The sequence below is a fragment of the Saccostrea cucullata genome, unplaced genomic scaffold (genome assembly GCF_032062105.1).
Source record: "Saccostrea cucullata isolate Sc308-1 unplaced genomic scaffold, CSIRO_AGI_Scuc_v1 ctg773, whole genome shotgun sequence".
In the NCBI taxonomy this organism is placed as follows: domain Eukaryota; kingdom Metazoa; phylum Mollusca; class Bivalvia; order Ostreida; family Ostreidae; genus Saccostrea; species Saccostrea cuccullata.
This window is the reverse complement of record NW_026928493.1, coordinates 147577-167834: the sequence shown is the minus strand read 5'-3', so window position 1 is coordinate 167834 and position 20258 is coordinate 147577. Positions and strand designations below refer to the sequence as shown.

At 34.5% G+C, this 20258-nt stretch overlaps 3 protein-coding genes across 3 annotated transcripts in view; 1 reads left to right on the top strand and 2 right to left on the bottom strand.

The window, feature by feature from the left end:
- LOC134277759 (GON-4-like protein) overlaps window positions 1-7337 on the bottom strand; it is a 38383-nt gene extending 31046 nt beyond the window's left edge. The window contains exons 1-3 of the mRNA XM_062760070.1: window positions 7152-7337; window positions 1799-2160; window positions 82-319 (exon numbers count right to left, since the gene is read on the bottom strand). Coding sequence (XP_062616054.1) covers window positions 82-319; window positions 1799-2154 — 594 coding nt within the window. The 5' untranslated portion in view covers window positions 2155-2160; window positions 7152-7337. The remainder of the gene's footprint in view (window positions 1-81; window positions 320-1798; window positions 2161-7151) is intronic.
- Window positions 7338-7535: 198 nt separating this feature from the next.
- On the top strand, window positions 7536-13550 carry LOC134277758 (metaxin-1-like). The gene is made up of 8 exons (XM_062760068.1): window positions 7536-7667; window positions 8894-8963; window positions 9266-9342; window positions 10073-10165; window positions 10426-10605; window positions 10784-10860; window positions 11093-11250; window positions 13015-13550. The coding sequence occupies exons 1-8, from the start codon at window positions 7584-7586 to the stop codon at window positions 13233-13235; spliced, it is 960 nt and encodes a 319-aa protein (XP_062616052.1). The 5' UTR covers window positions 7536-7583; the 3' UTR covers window positions 13236-13550.
- LOC134277757 (major facilitator superfamily domain-containing protein 3-like) lies at window positions 13544-16455 on the bottom strand. The gene is made up of 5 exons (XM_062760067.1): window positions 16392-16455; window positions 15116-15844; window positions 14733-14880; window positions 14407-14513; window positions 13544-14304 (listed from the first exon to the last, which is right to left on the bottom strand). Exons 2-5 carry the CDS (start codon window positions 15816-15818, stop codon window positions 13985-13987), a joined length of 1278 nt encoding a protein of 425 aa, XP_062616051.1. The 5' UTR covers window positions 15819-15844; window positions 16392-16455; the 3' UTR covers window positions 13544-13984.
- Between the last annotated feature and the right edge of the window lie 3803 nt (window positions 16456-20258).

The window sequence follows — 20258 nt, the reverse complement described above, 5'->3', positions numbered from 1 at the left end:
AGCTTTGCTAATAAGAAATTAGTAAATTAATCAATTGTTTGTATCTTCTTTAACAAAATGAGTAAATGTACAATGCCTCACATGAAGTATTGCTTTAACGTTATAGGCTGTAAGCTTGTTCCTGCTGGCGTTCTCCTCCAGTGCTTTGTCTAGGTCCTTGTCTGATTCCTCCTCCATAATCTGCCAGCCCTCGCTGTCAGAATCATCAGAACACTCATTGTCTGCCTCCTCCTCTCTCTCATCAGCATCATCTGTTTTAGAATCCTTCTTACCAAGTGTTAACTTTTTACGCTTACAGCTCCTTATCACATTGGGTTTTCTGCAAAATTCATTATGTGTATGTCAGGATTTTTTTTCTTTCTCAGAAACATAAAAAATATTTCAAATTAGTAGGCAATACAAGTCTTAATCATCAAAAGTTAAATTGCATAACCTGCTGCAATTATTTTAAAGTGGTTATACAGTGTATACACTATACAGTTTTCTAATTGTGATCTTGAACTTGCCAAAAGACCTAAATTAAAATAAATACAGATCTTTTTTGGTCATACATAAGCTTTCAGTGAAATAGGGACATCCAATGATTCTCCATTAAAAAATTATGGACCTGATATTAAATTTTTTGATAGTTACTTTGAATTTACAACAATGATTCTGGGTCAGTATTTTGGCATATCGTCAGCTCACAAATTATCTTTGCTTGAAGGTTCAACTTCCAATACCTATTGAAAAGCCATAAACTAGGCACAAATTTTAACAATTTTCTATCAATGATCTTGAATTTGAAGGAATAACCTTGTGTTAAGGGCATGACGCATATTAAAGACATGTTATTGTACAAAGTTTGAACTTCTATACATCTTATTTATTAGAGAGTAAAACACCAGACACACGTTTTTTTTTTCTTCTACTTTTCTGCCTTTGAGCTTGATCTTGCTAGAATGACCTAAAATGGATCAGATAATTCCTCAGGTCATAAGAAACCTTTGTTCAAAGTTCTAGATTTTATTTTTCCACAGTTATAAAGTTATAATCTGGGCATGATTGCAAGTACAGCTGTTAGACAGACAGATGGACAAGGTAATTCTGTAATGTATACCTCTCAAGCTTCTTTTGCAGGGGTTATAAAAAGCTATGATGCTGTCACTTTGATTACCGGTATTCAAGTCCTAAATACAGAAGGCTTCATTCTGTCAACATGTTTAAGCATAGAAAATTTTAGCTGCAGATCTGTAGCTCTTTGAAAAAAAATTATTGGTAGACCAGAGAGCTACAGAGCCACCCATTGAAAAAACTGTCCATTTATTGCGCACAAAAAAAGGCCCTCGGTTCTCTATTTATCTCTCCTTGTTTTTAATGCTGTAATCTCAAAATATTACTAACCGTGTGTTCCTAACATATTCTTTGACTCTTTCAACAACAAAACATTCCTCATAATTGTTGTTAATAGTCCTCTTGGCCCTGATATCGCAATCATCGGACATTTTGCTTATTTATACTGCCATTTTGGTTTCAAAGATAATTCGGTCCAATATACTTCGTTCAGATGTCAACTACGAGAGAACTTGATAGAGGAGAGAGTAATTTTTTAAATCTTCCATTTTTTGCAATTGAGGTAAGAATTTGGAAAAATTAATCAAGAATCGAGCGCACTTTTTTGTGTGCAATAAATATACAGTTCTTTCAATGGGTGGCACTGTAGCTCTTCGATCTATCAATATATATTTTTTCGGAGAGCTAAAGATCTGCAGCTAAGAAAATTTTAAATACATTCTGTAAAAAAACCCCTGAATTTTACCCTTTGCTCCGCTTAATCCCTCTAGATGCTGGCACACTTTTCTCTGATGACTTGAATGGAAAAATGTTTTTTATAATGGTGCCAAACTTTCTCTTCTCTTTTGATGGCCCTTGGAGCTTACTTCCATCTGTGTTCCTGTTGCTTTCCAATGGTAGACCTTTTGATAGTTCTTCTTTTTGTAAGTCACCCTGGTTGTCAGTATCTTCTGGATTTTTAATTTCCTCAATGTCCTCCCAGTCCTCTTCTAACTCAAGGACCTCATTATCTTCACTCCCACTTTCTTCACCTTCAGAGGATTCTGACATACGCATCTCCTCTTCTAATTTTTTCATTTCATCACTGCTTTCTTTAGCCATTGTTCCCTGAAATATATATCAATTAAATGACTTTAAGAAATCATAATAAGCTTAAAGATATTTAAAACCTACCAAAAACTGATCATTCATTCATATAGGTAAAATATCTGTCGGTATCTCATTTTGTTGGGTTGATTTAAGGAAATGTAATTAAAAAACATATATTGTGAATTTTTTGTTAGATGTAAACTAAAAGAATTTTCAACAGGTCTAGTACAATCACTAGATTTAGCTATGTACGTTGATTTACCTACTTAGCTTGATTTACCTACCTGAGGTAGCTTTATTTAGCTACCAAATCAATTTATTTCTATAAAAAAGCATTTTTCTCGGGGTGTGCAGAAAATCTCATTTTGATGCAGTGATCATTTTCAACTTTGAACTCATCTGAAAACAATTAATGAAAAAATCACTCTTGAAGAAATGTCTTTTTCTGCGCAATTGCAATCAAACTTCTGAAAGTTTTGGGGCTATGTAGAACAGTTAATAGAACAGTTACTCCTTGAATGAAATGACAAAGAAGTCCAGTTCCAGTTAACATGATAATAGGTCAGTAATTATCCAGCACAATGTGAAGTAATCATACTCAGCCATGCCTCACCACACGCAAGAGAGGACAGTTAACCAAACAATGGAATCACATGTTTTGCACTAAATTGTCCAAACGCAGCTTTGGATTGTTTTTTAAACCTCCCTAGTATAAATAATATGTTTTACGGTGTGACCGTTGGGGCGAGAGCAGTTGTACCATCAAAAGCACTTGAAAAATTGATCAGCCACTTCAAGCATCAAGCCGCGCAAGACATCTCGACCACCTGTAATGTCATACGACATCACGGAGCTCTTCGGAGCTTACGGAGACAGCCGACCTTCTGTTTGAAACTATAGACCTAGTGCAAATTGGGTAAAAAAAAAATTGCAGAGTTATTTTTTGTTCCTTTGAAAGATTTCTACATACTGAAAGCAGTTTATGTTTTATGTTAGTATTTATTTACTTATTTATTTGCGCAAAGGACATTGGGTAGTAAAGGAATTCTGGGAATGTTTCACAGAAAAATCTGCCTGACGTATGTACAGATTTCATTCCGAATTTTCTCTGTTCTTACACGTTAGTCTATTGAGCTCGCATCGCGAGCGCTCGCTATTAATATTCATTTAATTGCGATTTTTTGTCTCTTTTTAATAAAAAGAACAAGAGGCCCAAGGGCCTTGAATCGCTCTTCTGATAAATTGTACAACCTATCACTTGTATTCAAAGCCTCTAACCCTAAGTATCCTAAGACCAAAGTTGCATCACCTGACAAAGTTTGAAGATTCTTAGCCAATTAGGACTACTTCTTGGTCGACATTTTCTGAAAACCCAAGATGCATCAAGTGACAAAGATTGATGATTCTAAGCCAATAAGTACCAGAGATACTTAAATATAGCCATAAAATGTCGAAATTAGGTCACCATGACCTAATTTTTTGTCGTCACTCTCCGAAAACCCAAGATACATCAACTCACAAAGTTTGATGATTCTAAGCCAATAAATACCTGAGATACTTAAATATAGCCATAAAATGTCGAAAGTAGGTCACCGTGACCTACATTTCAGTCAACATTTTTCAGAGTCCCAAGATGCATCTGCTGACTAAGTTTGATAATTCTAAGCCAATAAATACCTGAGATATTCAAAAGTAGGTCATTGTGACCTACTTTTTGGTCGACATTCTCTGAAAACCCAAGATGCATCAACTGACAAAGTATGATGATTCTAAACCAATAAGTACTGGAGATACTTAAATATAGCCATAAAATGTCGAAAGTAGGTCACAGTGACCTAATTTTTGGTCGTCACTCTCCGAAAACCCAAGATGCATCAACTCACAAAGTTTGATGATTCTAAGCCAATAAATACCTAAGATACATAAATATAGCCATAAAAATATTAAAAGTAGGTCACCGTGACCTACTTTTTGGTCGACATTCTCCGAAAACCCAAGATGCATCAACTGACAAAGTATGATGATTCTAAACCAATAAGTACTGGAGATAGGGTGAATTCACCATGCATCGGATACCCTTGTACTTCAACAAGTTCTAGCGATATCGCTACCGACGGAAAATTATCAAAATGGAGTTTAACATTTAGTTTGTGATTAAAATATCAATTTGGGACACAATTATATGCCCTTTATTTAGAAAATATCCTCAAAAATCGAGTTTTTAGGAATAACTCAAAATTCACCATGGATCGGACATTGTTTACCATGCATCGGACAGACGGTATTTTGACTGGATAAATATCATACCTTTATTAAAGTGCTTTAAAATCCTTGATATGGATATATTTTTATCTTTTATCTAAGAATTAACCCTCAGTTTAAATCTAATTGACGATATCGTTGCACAAATGTAGAACGATTCAAAAGACCTCACTCTGCCTTAAAAATGCTTTAAAATGCTTATAATGCGGTAATTCGCGCCTTTTTTCATGGTTTATCATACTCTGGTTTGTAGAAATAAATTGAGTCAAATTCCAGACGTCATACATCGATAACCTGTATTTTGACTGAAAATATAGAGTTTTTATTTTCCTTTTCCGCAAAAAACAGCTATCAGCTGGGTTCTGTATGAAAATGGTAGTGCTTACCTTTGCATCGGAAAGTGTCCGATGCATGGTTAATTTGTGTCCGATGTACGGAGAAATGAACATACTAGTGAAAACCAGCTTTTAAAAGAATTATACGAACATTGAAGTGAAATTTCTTTAAAATTTATGTAAAATTATCAATCTTTGACTGTATTCACCAAAGTCTGCCTCGTTCCGTTGAAGTCGAATTTTAAGAACGATAACTCTAAAAATCGCAAAATCTTAAATTCCTGGTTGTTCCCCTTTGATGATGTAAAATATGACGTAACTTCAAGGCCATTCTCGGGGTATTTTTATCACAACATGATAATAACAATCGGTATCATTAAAAAATTTAAGTCTTCAGCTTCAAGACAGAAACAAATAAATACACGGAACTCTTAAGTTGAAAGAGAGTTTATTGTCTAAAGTTGTCCGATGCAAGGTATGTGTCCGATGCATGGTGAATTCACCCTACTTAAATATAGCCATAAAATGTCGAAAGTAGGTCACAGTGACCTAATTTTTGGTCATCACTCTCCGATAACCCAAGATGCATCAACTCACAAAGTTTGATGATTCTAAGCCAATAAATACCTAAGATACTTAAATATAGCCATAAAATGTCGAAAGTAGGTCACCGTGACCTACATTTTTGTTCGACATTTTTCAGGGTCCCAAGATGCATCTCCTGACCAAGTTTGATGATTTTAGGTCTGAAAGTAATCAAAATATGCCTTTTAAACAATTTGAAAACATATGCCTGCAAAATTCTAAAACTAGGTCACAGTGACCTACTTTTTCTTAAATATGTTTTAAGGTCCCAAGATGCAGCAACTTACAAGATTTCATGATTCTAACCCTTTCAGTGCCTGAAATAATAGGATTAAATGTTTTAAAAAGGATAAAGTCATAAAGTTCAAAAAGTAGGTCACGGTGACCTACTTTTAAGTTGACGTTGTTCAAGGACCCAAGATGCATCAACTGACTAAGTTTGGTGATCATAGGCCTTAAAGTGTCCAAAATATGCCTTCAAATCAATTTGAAAACAAATGCCCGCAAAATTAAAAAAGTAGGTCACCGTGACCTACTTTTGAGTTAACATGATGTGAAGTCCTAAAATGCATCAACTTACAAGATTTGATGATCCTAGTCCTTATAGTAAGCAAAATATAAACATTTTTATTAATTGTAAATTTAGGTCAACTTTAAAGTGACCTTGAGACCACGCCCTTTGCCCCAGGGTCATGCCTTGAACAATTTTTAATCTTCAATATATCCTAATCCTTGTACGTAAATTTGGTGAAAATCTGCCTGGTGGTTCTTGAGAAGAAGATTTTTTAGCAACTAGTACTTTTAATTTTGTTTTCCTGATTATCTCCCCTTGTTTAAGGGTCCCAACCCTTATTTTAATATAAATGGTAGCCCTTGGGCCAAGGATACCCTGTGACAAATTTGGTACTGATTGGCCAAAGGGTTCTTGAGTTATGGCCCATATTCTAAAAAGTTAACGCACACCGCACACCGCACAAATGGCCATAGCATTAGCTCTTTGAGCCTTTGGCTCAGAAGAGCTAAAAATTTTGAAAAGTTGCATTGAAATAGCTAAATAAAGCTACCTGAGGTAGGTTAATAGCGAGCGCAGCAAGCGTCGCGAGCTCAATACACTAACGTGTACGAACAGAGGAAATTCGGGTTGATATCTGCACATTGTTCCAAAAAATTTTAATCTCACTGTGTGAAAAAATTCCAAACTCCCAATAATCCTTTGCGGTGCATAGCAACATGGTGGCTAAAACATAGCAACGATTTACTTGAAAAAAATTACGAACAATGATTTAATGCAATCCCCATACCACAAAACTATCGTTTGCGTCCTATGCCAACAGGACTTTTTATCTGACATCATATTTTCGTCACATTAACAGTTCGAGTATTTTTCGATTTTGTCGGAAACTTCCCGAGAAGTTTGGAATCTCGATCCCGATGCTTGGGAATGGATTTCTTTTAATTGTTTTGTTTTCTTCTTTCTTTTTCTTGAATGATAGGCAGTACATGTGTAGGTTTATGAAATTATGATTGTACAGAACTGCGCTCGCCCCAACGGTCACACCATAAAACATATAAAAGCTACGCAGGTAATTCTACCTACGTAGCTAAATCTAGTGATTGTAGTGAACCTGTTCAACAAGTGAATATGTAAGATCACCAAGTGTGGACGGTAGGTGACAAGATGCAGTTATTTTATAGATGAATCCAGTGCATCAGACACCTTTTAAGGAACCTGCATACCTTTACTCTTTCACATATTCAATAGGTATTCATGTTTATAACCCAATGCCTAAGACAAGGACCTGTGATCACATCCTAAGCCATTCTTACCTTTCAGTCTGCGAGTTCTTTTCACAAATTTGAAATATTTTCTGTCGGTTACATCTTAAGAAACCAAACCAGCATAATTGTCATTTGAATGAAAGGTGTACAAAGTCATATTTCTGATAAAACGGCTAAAGTAGCAATTGTTATTATTCCAACAACCGCCATTTTCACACCGGATAATAATAGAGCGCTATAGTACTTAAAATTAAACCGTGTCAAATCCGTATAAAATGTGTAGAATGGTTATGGGTTTTCAGAAGACTTAAATTTTAATTATTAAATACGTATATACTTAAACTATGTTTTGAATCCTCCAAATTATTTTCATATCATTCAAGCGTAATTATAGTTGGAAATATCGAAACCCCTTTAGCTCGAAATTTTCAGGATTGCATTGTCTAAAATTTTGTCAACCCGCATGTCCTCCACCACAGAATGGCAGACGAAATAAAAACATTAGAAATATGGTCGGGGGACTGGGGCTTACCTTCGATTGATTATAAATGTTTAGCTGTCAAGGTAATACCCCAAAAATGGAATAATTATTTTGTTTTTCTTAATTGGATGTCATCTATTTATGAAAAATATGTATTTTGAAATATAATAAGGTTTTTTACAGGTGTTCAGTGCCTGTGCAGTACAATGACTGCATTTAACTTTGCAGCTAGACAAACCTAAGTAGCTTTATTAGCTACTTGATGATCGTGTTAAGTTATTTTAATTCAAGCTTTCACAAGTTTGCTTATTAACATAATGTGCCAGATGAACGATGTGGCCCACAGGCCTATTTTTAATCATTATTTTACTGATAATTCTCTCCTATTTGGTGAGCATGTAGCTAATTTTTCCCAATTTAAAAGGAATGTGTTGTATCTTTAAAAAAAACAAATAAAACCCAGGTGAGAAAATTAACAATTATCAACCATGACAGTCATACTCTGACATATGGGTTCAATCTCCCTTGGCCAGCTAGCTCTGTTGGTAGAGCACCTGACTGGACTTTCTTGGGGTCTGTATTTGGCTCATGGTCTCATCAGTCCCATTTTTTCCTCTCCTGTTAGAGATTTTGTGCTGTTGACTTCCCTTGGACTTGCAGGTGAAGCCGAGATAGGGGCAATATAAGATCTTGGGTTGTGTCCTTGGGTTAAGACCTTTACCGGTAAATAGCAAGGAGTGTGGCTTTCAATTGGGGTTGATTGCATGTGGCCATTTAGCTCAGTTGGTAATGTTAGATTCCTCTTACTCTAACCCCTGCATTTTAAATTGTGACGTGCAGGAAAGAGTTATAGCGGAGGCCATATTGAAAAGTGAGAATTCAGCGACAACAACTGTTTAAATGCTATTGCCATTGAAACAGACAAATGAAGCATCATACGAGAAGGAGACTTTATTCAAGTGATGCTCCATTTGTCAGCGACAAAGTCATTTAAATGGCGATAACATCCTTTATATGATGATTAAGTTGTAGAGGAATCACCCATTTACTGATTTCTTGTGTATCAGAAGTTAGATCAGCAAAATGAAGTTGTAGAAGGTAAGGCAGAGTTGCGACACCAGCTGGTGTCGCTGAATTCCCACTTTTCAAAATGGCCTCCGATCTGACTCTCAATAATAATAATAAATAAACATATTTATGATAGGTATATAAAGCTATGTAGAAATTAATGTAACAGTAACACATAAGTGTAAATGTAGTGATTATACCAAATCTACCATGGTTGATTTCTGCTCTTCTATTTTTACAGGCATACTGCAAGTTTTCAGGAATACCAGTAAAAGTTATACCAAGAAGTAATCCATTGAGATCATTATCTGGTATAAAACTTAAGATCATTGGCTATCATTTAAGCAAATTGTTTGTTCTGCCTGCCTTTCATGTCATTTGTTGAAATTGCCAGAGCAGGCTTCACCTTGAGACTCCACAAAGCTGAGGGTAGGCAGCATTTACACCAAGTTTCAGCCCCTCCCCAAAAAAGTGCAAGTGTTTTATACCCTTCATTTGAAACAAAATGGTAGATTAAAGAAGGTGTATTGCTGCCTTACCCTTGCTTTAAATGTTTGATATTTTCGTACAGCTTTACCATAGGATTTCACTTGAATAACTTTTTTTTTTGCAGGTAAGTTGCCTGTTTTCAAGGATGGAGACACAGTAAAATCCGATGTTATAAGCATTTACAATTACTTAAAAGAACAGGTATTTAAATATTTTACAATAATAAACATTATGTATACTATTTAAATACTGTAATGGAGGCATATTGAATGTTAATTCAACTTTTATTTCTGCTCGAAATTGTACTAGCTGTGGATATTAACATATCGAGAGAGAAAAATTAATACAAAGGAACAGTTTATGTTAGTGTATTGATTGTGCTAATAACTTGTATATAGAACTGAAATATAAATGAATTTGTTAAACATAAGTTTTAAAAACAATTGAACTTGATTGATTCACTTTTATTGGTAGGGCTGGGCAATAATATCGATATTTCAATATATTGCAATACTATGACAAAAAATATCATATCGCAATACGATTTTGTAATATCGATATATTGGCAATATGCTTAGGTTAAGGAATTTTGTCATTAGATATGAAAATGGACTTATGAAAGTTTGTTTTTAAGCCAAACAGTAAGACTGAAGTTGTTTTGTAGGAACATTTCAGAGCATAACTTAATGAAATCAACAAGTTTATTTTTGTGTGTTGGTTACTTATCATAATAATGTACATTCTGCATGTAAATTAAAGTAAATATAGTAAGAAAATGCCATTAAAATTACTTTAAAAATATTGCAATACATATCGCAATACAGCTAAGAATATCGCAATATATCGCAATACGAAATCTCGGGTCAATACCCAGCCCTATTTATTGGCTTTATGAATTACAATTTGTGCATGTATTTAACAATTTTTTCAGAATTGTGGAAATGATGTATCGTTATCCAGGAGGATTCAAGCAGATAACAAAGCTTTCGTTCATTTCCTGGAAGAAAAATTAAAACCTGCATTTGTAAGTCTTGTTTCTCTTTTTATAGTTACACCTTTCTAGATGTTGCTACCCCTGTCTGTCACTCTGTCTGTTTCACTCATTTTTCTCTGCAGAATTTCTCATACATTTTTTTTTGTTACATGTATGTTCATTTTCTTTCACTTCCTTAGCAAGGAAGTTTCAAATAGTTGATTAAAACAAGAATGTAGGCAAGAGGAATTATTTCACACTGACAAATCTATTCTATGAATGATACCCCTGTATTTGTATATTACATGTAGTTACACAGTTGGTGGGTGGATGCCCAGGCGTACACAGAGACCACTCGACCACTCTATGCCAAAATGTGTGGGTTTCCACTCAGCCTCTATGTACCACATAAAATGATGTCCTCAGCTACAGACTCTGTGTACACACCACTCACAAAGCCAGATCTGACTGAACAGGAGATTGACAAACTGGTACAAGTCATCTCAGGATTTATATTTAATTCTGAACGTTTTATTCCAATTATTTCACTGTGTCATCTTTAATAAAAAGTGGTGTAAAATAATCTGCTAAACAAAGCAGATCCTTTGATATGCTCACAGAGATTGCCACTTAAAGTAGTGACAAAATCAAATATTTTTTATTTTATAGATATATAAAGAAGCTAAAGAATGTATAAATCATCTGTCCTACAAACTGGGAGAACAAGACTTTTTCTTTGGAGATATGTAAATACAATTTTATACACAAAATTAGATTAACATTACTTTTATTTAAAATTCCTAGTACATACAGTTTAAAGGTCATGAACCCTCAGAAAAGATTGATAAGACTCATATACATGTACCGGGGTACATTTACTTGTACAACTATTCCCTCACTTCAAAAAATAAAGAATTTTATCGAAATAAGAACATACAGTCACAGTCTCAATTACATAAGTCACACAATTTCTTTCAGTCCCACATCATTAGATGCCATGGTATTTGGATACATTGCTCCTCTTATAAAGGGACCACTGACTAACAACCAACTAGTCATACATATCAAGAACTGTCCAAACCTCTGTAACCATACTGACAGAATATTATCCAGGTTCTTTCCACAGTCTCAAGAGGGTAAGTTCACAAATACATGAAACGTTGCTTTGTTTCAAGTTTGGTTTGTATAATGACTATTACATGTATCAGGTTTTATAGCTGCAGAACTTTTATTAAGCATTATGATTTTATATTTAAGTCTTTGACCATAATGCTACAGATCCCATAATGCAAATATTGTGCAATTTATGGCACAAGATTTTCTGTGCAGTTCTGGAGAATTTCTTCACTTTTCAGCATTGGTCAATAAACTACCTTTAAGTCACTCCCCAATTCCAGACACATTCCTGAACCAATCTGTATACTTTATCCACCATCTAATCCTTTGTAGTCATCTCTACAGACCAATAAACTATCTTGTTTTGAATTTTTTGTTGGTTGGGAGAATATAAAAAAAAAACGAGTTTATTTGTCTGTAGAGATGATTATAAAGGTTTAGAAGGTGGATAAAATATACAGGTGTCACCGGGTTTACAGGTGCGTGAAAGTCAGTTGAGGCTGACTTTTCACCACCTGATTTGGCATCCAACGCACAAAACCCACTGTTCACTTGGAATATACTTCATGCATTTCCTTAACTTATAGAATTCGAGGAAAAAATTCCTACAAAGAGGGGGAATATGACACCGGGTTCACAGGTGCTTAAAAGTTAGTCAATATATTGCAGAGCTGCCAACCCTTATGATTTTGGCGTAAGTCTTCCGAAATTAGCATCCAAAATACGCCTTACGATTTCTTTTTATATTTTTCCGATTTCTTTTTTTCTCAATCAAAGTTTATAATACCGGAATTTTCATAACTGGCTGTCTACAGATTCTACTATTATAATTAAATATTCATAATCCTTACAACACTTTTTGTATCATCGTTTCGATTTTAGATGGCCGATCGCATTCATGTCAATGTTTTAAAGTGAACAAAATGGAAACATTCCTCAAATTGCTCCAATTTCATGTCCATTTACAAAACATGTTCAGCGGCAGGGGGCCTAAGCAGTTCCCGGACGACACCTTACTATTTTTTATTTCAGAATGTTGGCAGCTCTGATATCAGGACTCAGTAGCTCAGTGGTTAGAGCACTGGCACGGTACGCCAGAGGCCCTGGGTTTGAGTCCCGGTCGAGACGTGACTTTTAAATGTAGTTGACTCACCAAAGCTGGAAAATGGAGGAATTCTCCCCAACTGTGAACAGAAAATCTTGCGCCGTAAATTGCACCTTTTTTGCATTACAGGATCTGTAGCGTTATTGTCAAATACAGTATAAAAACATAAGGCTACAGTTAGACTGAAAATTTTGCCTGGAGACTAAAGATTATATTTTTACCTGTATGTATACATGAATTTTATGCTCCCTTTAAAGGAGGAAGGGCATATTGCTTTATTATCAAAAGAATATCTATGTCAAGTTCTGTTTATGATGGAGCAATTTTTGACAGAGTTATGCCCCTTGCACTTGGAAAAAATCATATAACTTGCAGTTTACATTCATTTTTATTGCATGTCCAGAGGTGGGGGGGGGAGCATAAGTGTTTCAAAAACATCTCGTTATATATTTAGCTCATATTTTGAATCCCCTTCACCCAACAATAATTTCTAATAAGTTCAGCTGAAAGTGTCCCATTCTGGAAAAGGATGAAAATGTGAGAAGTTTATGAAGTCGACATAGACAGACAATAGACAAATTCCGAGCAGAATATCTCACATAACCTATAATCTTAAGTGAGCTAAAATTAAGTTTGATTACCAGATATCATGTAAATTATACATGTAAATAAATTTCAGAAATGGAGAGGATAAAGAAGAAAGAGCAAGAAAAAAGTGAGGCACTAAAGAAAGATGCACTGGACTTTCCAAACAAAACTCGCAATATGATTTTGGCAGGAATATTTGCCTTGTCAGCAATGATGGCCTTTGCGTATTCTTCAGGAGTTGTAAGAATACAAGACAATACAAATGATCCAGATTTTGAGGGGGAGGATGAGGGAGATGACGGGGATGCTTGATCTGTGTGTTTACCACAATAAATAAGATAACCTGTCGTAATAAGTTATAAACTGTATGTTCAAAAGACAGGTTAAAAAATTATTTTACAACCTCTGTGATTTACTATGTTATTGCAAGACTGTTCTTTGTGATAAAATTTTTTGGCATTATATGTATACCAAGTAAATCACAATGCAGTTTGTTATACTAATATTGTATCCATGACTGCTTAAATGTTTAATACAGGTATTTCAATAATTTATAAATGTGCAGTGCTTAGGAATGGTAGTATGTATGGAAATGCATTACAAATAAAAAGAAAGGGTAATTTTCAATGCTCTGTCTTTGCTTTATTTTAAATATAAATCACACAATAATATACACGTACATGTATGTAAAAGATGTTGTGTCCTTCGTTTTGGGTTATCGGTATTAATGCTTTTTGGCATATAAAATTGCTTAACTTCAAAAAGGTATATTACTGTATACAGGGAAGTTTTCGCCCATTTTATTTTGGTCCCTTTCGCCCTAACCTTGGGCGAATTTAGAAGGGGTGGATTCAAAGAATACAGTATAATTTCTTAAACAAAACTGTGACTTGGCATATTTAAAATGGAGCAAAAGTGTTTGCTAGTGTGAAAGGGTAAAAATAAAGCAGGGCGAAAATAACCCTGTATACAGTATTTGAGATCAAGGAATTTAAAATTTTTTTTCACTAACTGTCATGATCACAACAAGCATACACACACATTCAAAATAAATTATGAAATCATTCATTTTTCTTTACGGTCAATTCTACTTCACTTTTAATCAGTTCTTCTGGACACTGTTGAATAAACAGGATGGCCATGACTGATAACACGAGAAACATTATAAACACATATTCATATCCTATAGCATCAGTGATAGATCCTAGAACCACGGAAAACGCCAGCTTCCCTAGCACCTCCAAAGTAGCCAATGTTGTGTAATGGCTGGCCTGTACATAATCAGGTGCCTTCTTGGAGCACTGCATCATCAGAGTAAAAGTGGCGGTGGTCACAATTCCACTGGTTAACAACATCAGGCACATAGAAATAATGGCAAGAACTAAAAAAAAAAAGATGTGTATTATAATACAACTGTACAAAGTAAGAAGATACAGTAGACTTGTAATGGTCAATTAAAACAATCAAATATGTTTATACATACCAAAACAGACCTGACTCTTGTCTACCCAGGAAAATATAACCAAAGTTGTAAATAACATTGGGATAAGTCTGAATGCACATATATCATGCAGAACTAATGCAGTCATTCTGAAAGAGAATTTTTTCATCCATTATTACGAATGGTGTTAAATTTGTCTTTCACTCCAACTTCATATTTTTTTCTAAATATACTGTTCCTTTGGAAGAGACACAAACTGAATTTCTTACATTGTAACTCAAGTGTTTTGGTTGAATGAACTTGAATCAAACTTGCGATTTCCATGTACAAGTCTTTAATCAAACTAGATGTAGCAGTAAATGTTTTACCTGCTGGTAGACACAATGCCTCCCCCAACAATGGAACCCAGTATAGAGAGCACCTGTCCCACCACACCAGTCCAAAATCCAACAGAAGAGGCCGCTATACCCTTGTCTAGCAGAAATAATGGCAGCATGCTTAAGGCCCCTTGTTCTCCTGAAGTCAATGTAATGTGCAATAATATTATATTACAAATATACAGTAAGGCATTGCAACTTTGCTTGTTTTTATTCAAGGAAAGAAGATAATTTTGGATGAATTTTTGTTCAAAATGCATATAAAAAGTTCTTATGTAATTGATGCTGAATCTACACTACTGGCTTTTAAAGGGGGGGGGGGGGTAAATTGTCCTTTGTAAATAAACTTTAATTCTATCAGATAAGATGTTTACCTAGTTTATAAACTAGAACAAAGCCAATCATCCACCATGTTCCTGGTGACTGGAAAATTTCTATAAAATGCTGTATAAACCATGACTTTTCAGGCTTCTCATCTAAGGTCTCCTTTTTATTGGCTGTTTTATCCTTTGGATTTTTTTTGTCATTGTCAGTGGATGGAACAAGGACGGCAACATTCATTAATGAGATCACATACACAAAGGCAAGACTAAAGAGTAAATAAGACCATTCAAAGTAGTCACTAAGCCAAATTAGTACACCACCCCCAAATATAGAACCTAACTTATACCCAACAACTTGGGCGATATTTCCATATCCAAGTTCTGCTTCTGATAAAACATGAATAGCAATCCCATCCACCGCAATATCCTGGGTCGATGTTAAAAGATTAAAAAGGAACAGCACAATTGCCAGAGGTACGATTGTTTTAGGGGGTGTAAAGGCACCTGTCAAACAGGTAAAGATCAGACCCACCATACTCCAGGCTAGCCATGACTTCTTACTTCCATACTTGTCCACAAAAGGTGCCCATAGGGCTTTCAACATCCATGGTGTAAGGAGAAGTTTGAACAAGCTGATGTCTGTCAATGACATCCCATGTGAACGAAAATATACAGGAAGAAATCTTGCTTGCAAGCCATATGGCAGTCCTTGAATAAAGTAGAGGCATGTTAAAAAAATAACATTCTCAAACATCCTGTTGTAAAAGTACCTCGGATTACCTGAAAAAAGCATTAATCTTTTAACTGATTAAAATATATTTATACAGATATACATGCTGTGTATTATTTTGTATTTGCAAAGTATTTAGGGGAAGACCATTTGATTCTGCGGGTGGGGGGTGTCCGCGTCAGATCATTCTTTTTCATGTCGGTGAAGGACAGATTATTTCCAATAAGATCAAGAGCAGACTATTTATTTTCTTTATCATGTTTATTACTGAAAAAAGTTTGACAACCAAAAAAAGTTCAAAGCTCTAACTCGTGGGAAGGGGTGGGTGGGCTAATAGCACCTGGTCAGGGACAGATTATCTGTTTTCTTGCCTGTCGAGGACAGATTTTCAACATTTTAGAGAACATATTATTTATTTCCGAAAATCACCCTCCCCCTTCAGAATGAAATGGTCGCCCCATTACCAGAGATATATAAGCTATTTATGTCTCTCTAAATCTAATTTAAAATTAGCCACACAATCCGGATATACATCTTAAAACTTCTTATACAGAAAACACAAACAAATAAAGATAAATCATCAAAATGCTGACTTACTAACAAATTACAACTAAACTAGGTCAGAAAACACGCTACTTTCTGTTTGATTGTAAACTTCCGGTTTCACTTTTGTTTTAAGAAGGAGTTCAAAGTTCCGAGGTTATATTTCAATTTTTTAAAGGAAAAAAAGAATAATAGTTATACTATCAATTCAACACTTATAAAAATGATATGGATTCTAATGGGAGTAGATCTAACTTACAGATATTTAAACACTGAAAAGTTTATATATGGCGTATTTTTGATAAGTTCTGACTAACTAAAAATTAATTAAATGAGTTGACGTACTTTCTAATTGTTTTGTTACTCTAAATCAATCATGTTTCATAGATATTCGAGATCGAAAACAACAACCGATTTTAATATAACAATAACTCGGCATTAAATATATCAGACACAATTTTTAAAGTCAGTTGATAACAATATATTTCCATGTCTCTGTGATAACTTTTTGATAGTTAGCGGAATTTATTTCTTGATAAGTCTATCGGAATGTAAATTAGGCGGTTCAATAGGCCAGGGGCTAAGTTCCAAATCGAGTGGAAATAAGTAGCAAGTGAAAAGTAAAATAGCTTTCCTAAACTATTTGTATCAATTTGGAATTTTCCAATCTATTTTAAAGACCAACGTAGAGAAAAAATATCCTGATATTCATCCGGAAGGTAACGTGCAGGTAAGGTGTCATATTGCTAGATTTTTTGAGAAAGCTTTCGACAGGTCCCCCACCAACGCCTCCTGTACAAGCTGAGCTATTTAAGGAATCACTGTCTAGTTAGGAGAGTATGCCAGGGCATCAACAATAGTGGGAAACATGGGATAATTTGCATAACGGGCGAAGCCCGTTATGCTAAAATTATCCATGTTTTCCACTATTGTTGATGTCCCTGGCATACTCTCCTAACTAGACAGTGATTCCTTATATTTCCATTTCATTGTGAAATAAAATTGTAGACTTAGACATTAAAAATGTAGACTAATAGATTTAAATTACACGAGGACTTCCATGCCAATTTCAATAGTCCTCGCACAGTGACGTCAAACACAAAGGCAACCGCACGAGATTCACATGCATATTTGGCCTCCTTAGCGTCAGACACAGAGACAGATGCGCACGAGATTTGCATGCGTATTAGGCCTCCTTAGCTGCTAACCTATCGACCTGCCTAATTTACATTCCGGCAGAATTATCAAGAAATAAACTCCCCCAACTTTCAAACAGTTATCACAGAGAAAAAAATTAGAAATGGAAATATTATGGGATTAGATCCCAATAAGTTCGATTTGTTAGAAGGAAGAATATCAGGTACAGCTGGAGTACCACAGGGAAGTGTCCTTGGACCACTTCTGTTCCTTCTTTTCATTAATGATCTGCCACAGTGTATGTATCCAAACATTCAACTGTCCGCCTCTTTGTAGATGAATGTGCTCTATATCACTGTCTGGTATCCGCGCCGGTGTCGCATAATATTTGGTCCGCCTCGTTTAAAGGTCCGGCCGGACCAAATACGATAACATAATTGGTCCGCCTTTTATAAGAAAAGGTCCGGCCCGTATAAGGAAAGGTCCCCCTACGTTTTAAGGTCCGGGTGGTACAAAATGATTTAATCTTGACTTTAACATATGAAATTAAAGAAAGTTAGTTTATACTATATGATAAGAAGGATTTATCCTGTTGTGTTTTATTTTTTATACAACATAGTTACATGTATTTCTAGACAAGAATCTACTCGTTTAGTGTACTTTGAGCAGTGCCGTTTAGGACCATTATATCTTAAAAATAATGCCACAATTATTGTGCAATTGTTTGTTTTTCCTTAGAATTTGCTTTGTGTAAATTAGTACGATTAAGGGTGTGAAATCTGTCGGTGTGTATAGCTAATAAAACAATGGTGTGTGACGTATTTATTTACCTGACAGGTACCCACAGGTAGAGCCCGCGGCAGATGGCGCTGTCACTGAATGGTCGGTGAACCTAATGATCATGTGTTAGCTTTATATATCAATAGATTTGAATTTTTTTATTTATAAATTATGCTAAGGAACAAAATATTCATGCGTATACTTCAAAACTGTTACATTTATAATAAATAAATTATAATCATATAGACTTAAAGCCTTTATTTGAATATTTTAAGCTAAATATGGCGTATCATAATCAGAGCTAAAAATTAAAAATACTAGATTAAGCGTAGTTTTACATGAGATTTGGTGTTTATGTTTAAATTAAAATTTTCACCAATATTGAACCTAAATATCCCCACGTTTCTATTAGTTAAATTCAAACGAATTGAATTAAAACTGTGTCTGATATTTAAATGCCGAGTCGATAAGAATCTGTCATTGTTTTAAATCTCTGATATCTATACGTGAAACGCAATTGATTTAAATTTCGGTAATGAAATTTTTTAAAGAATTATAGACTGTTTAGCAAATCAAATGTCTTGGACATAAGTTCGGCGCAGTCTTGGACATTTAATTTAGTGAACATTAAATGTGATGAAAAAATTGTATGCTCATTATTTAAACTCTGTTAACTAGACTTAGTGCTTCATGTACAGATGTATATACATAATTTTTATATTAAAGATGTATATACAGAATTTTTATATTAAAAATGTTGTGTATAAGAGATTTTTTTTCAAAATTCCTTTTCTACGTACATGTACCTGGTAAACCTTAAATTGCCGGAGAGGTACCTAGCAAAAATTCCGGAAATGAAAAGAAATAAACGTCGGGAAAAAAGAGTAATTGTCGGAAATAAAATAAAGAAATGTCCGGAAATGAAATGCAGCGGTTCTTTCTGTATATAAAAGAAAGATCTTTTTTTTTTTTTAATATTGTTAGTCTTAACTTAAAAAAAAAAACGCCTTATATGATTTAAAGAAATTCCTTATCCCAAGTGTGGAGTTTAATACTAAGTGAAAGATCGATAAAGAGTAAATGTAATTCTCTGGTTTCCGGTAGTCTTCACAATCACCTTTTGTTTTCTGTTTATAATCATATTTTGGTCCTTTATTTGTGGAAAGTGTAAAATATAACCTCATATTGAATTCGATCTCTATTTACAATTACTGCAGAAACAAAATACATGATTGTAATGTTCAGTTAAAGACTAAAGCAGCTCACTCTATTTGGAAAACATATACATCAATGGATTGTTTTACAAAAGAACTTACCACTCAGACCAAAAACTTAAGCTGATTGTATAATTTTATGAAATTAATGATTCTTTTTGAAGTAGCTGGCATGAAAATATCTTGTTGAATTCTTTTTTAAAAGATTAAAACTATTATCAAATCAACGTACAATAAAAAGTTATGAGCAGATTGAAAGGTCTAATTTTTTTTGTTTTTTTTTTAAACGGGCCCCAGAATTATACTTTTAGTTTATTGGCTTGGATCTAATTTATTCTTATACATGTATCCCTCATCCTCGTCATATCGAAAAGCATAATACATGTAAATATTTATTTTGCGGAAAGAAAAATGGAAACTTTACACTAACAATTACACTTTTTATTATGACGTTGCAGAATGCGGGATAATCTTGTATTGCAAGAGCGATTAAATTTTGAAATCTTTTCAGTAACCGAACTGTAAATTATTTTCTATTATAACCGACATGGAGCCTTTTGCGAAAAGTTGTTTATAATTATTTACCTTACGACTGTATGAAAAGGATAAGCCTGAGGGGAAAGTTTTTTTTATAAGTTCTCGTCCATATATACTCAAAAATAGAGCTCTAGAGTCGCGAAGTAAGGAGTCAATCCTTACGTCGCGGGTTCGAATCCCACTGCGGGACGTGGAGACCGGTCCTTCGGATGAGACCGTATAAACCGAGGTCCCGTGTCACAATAGGTGTGGG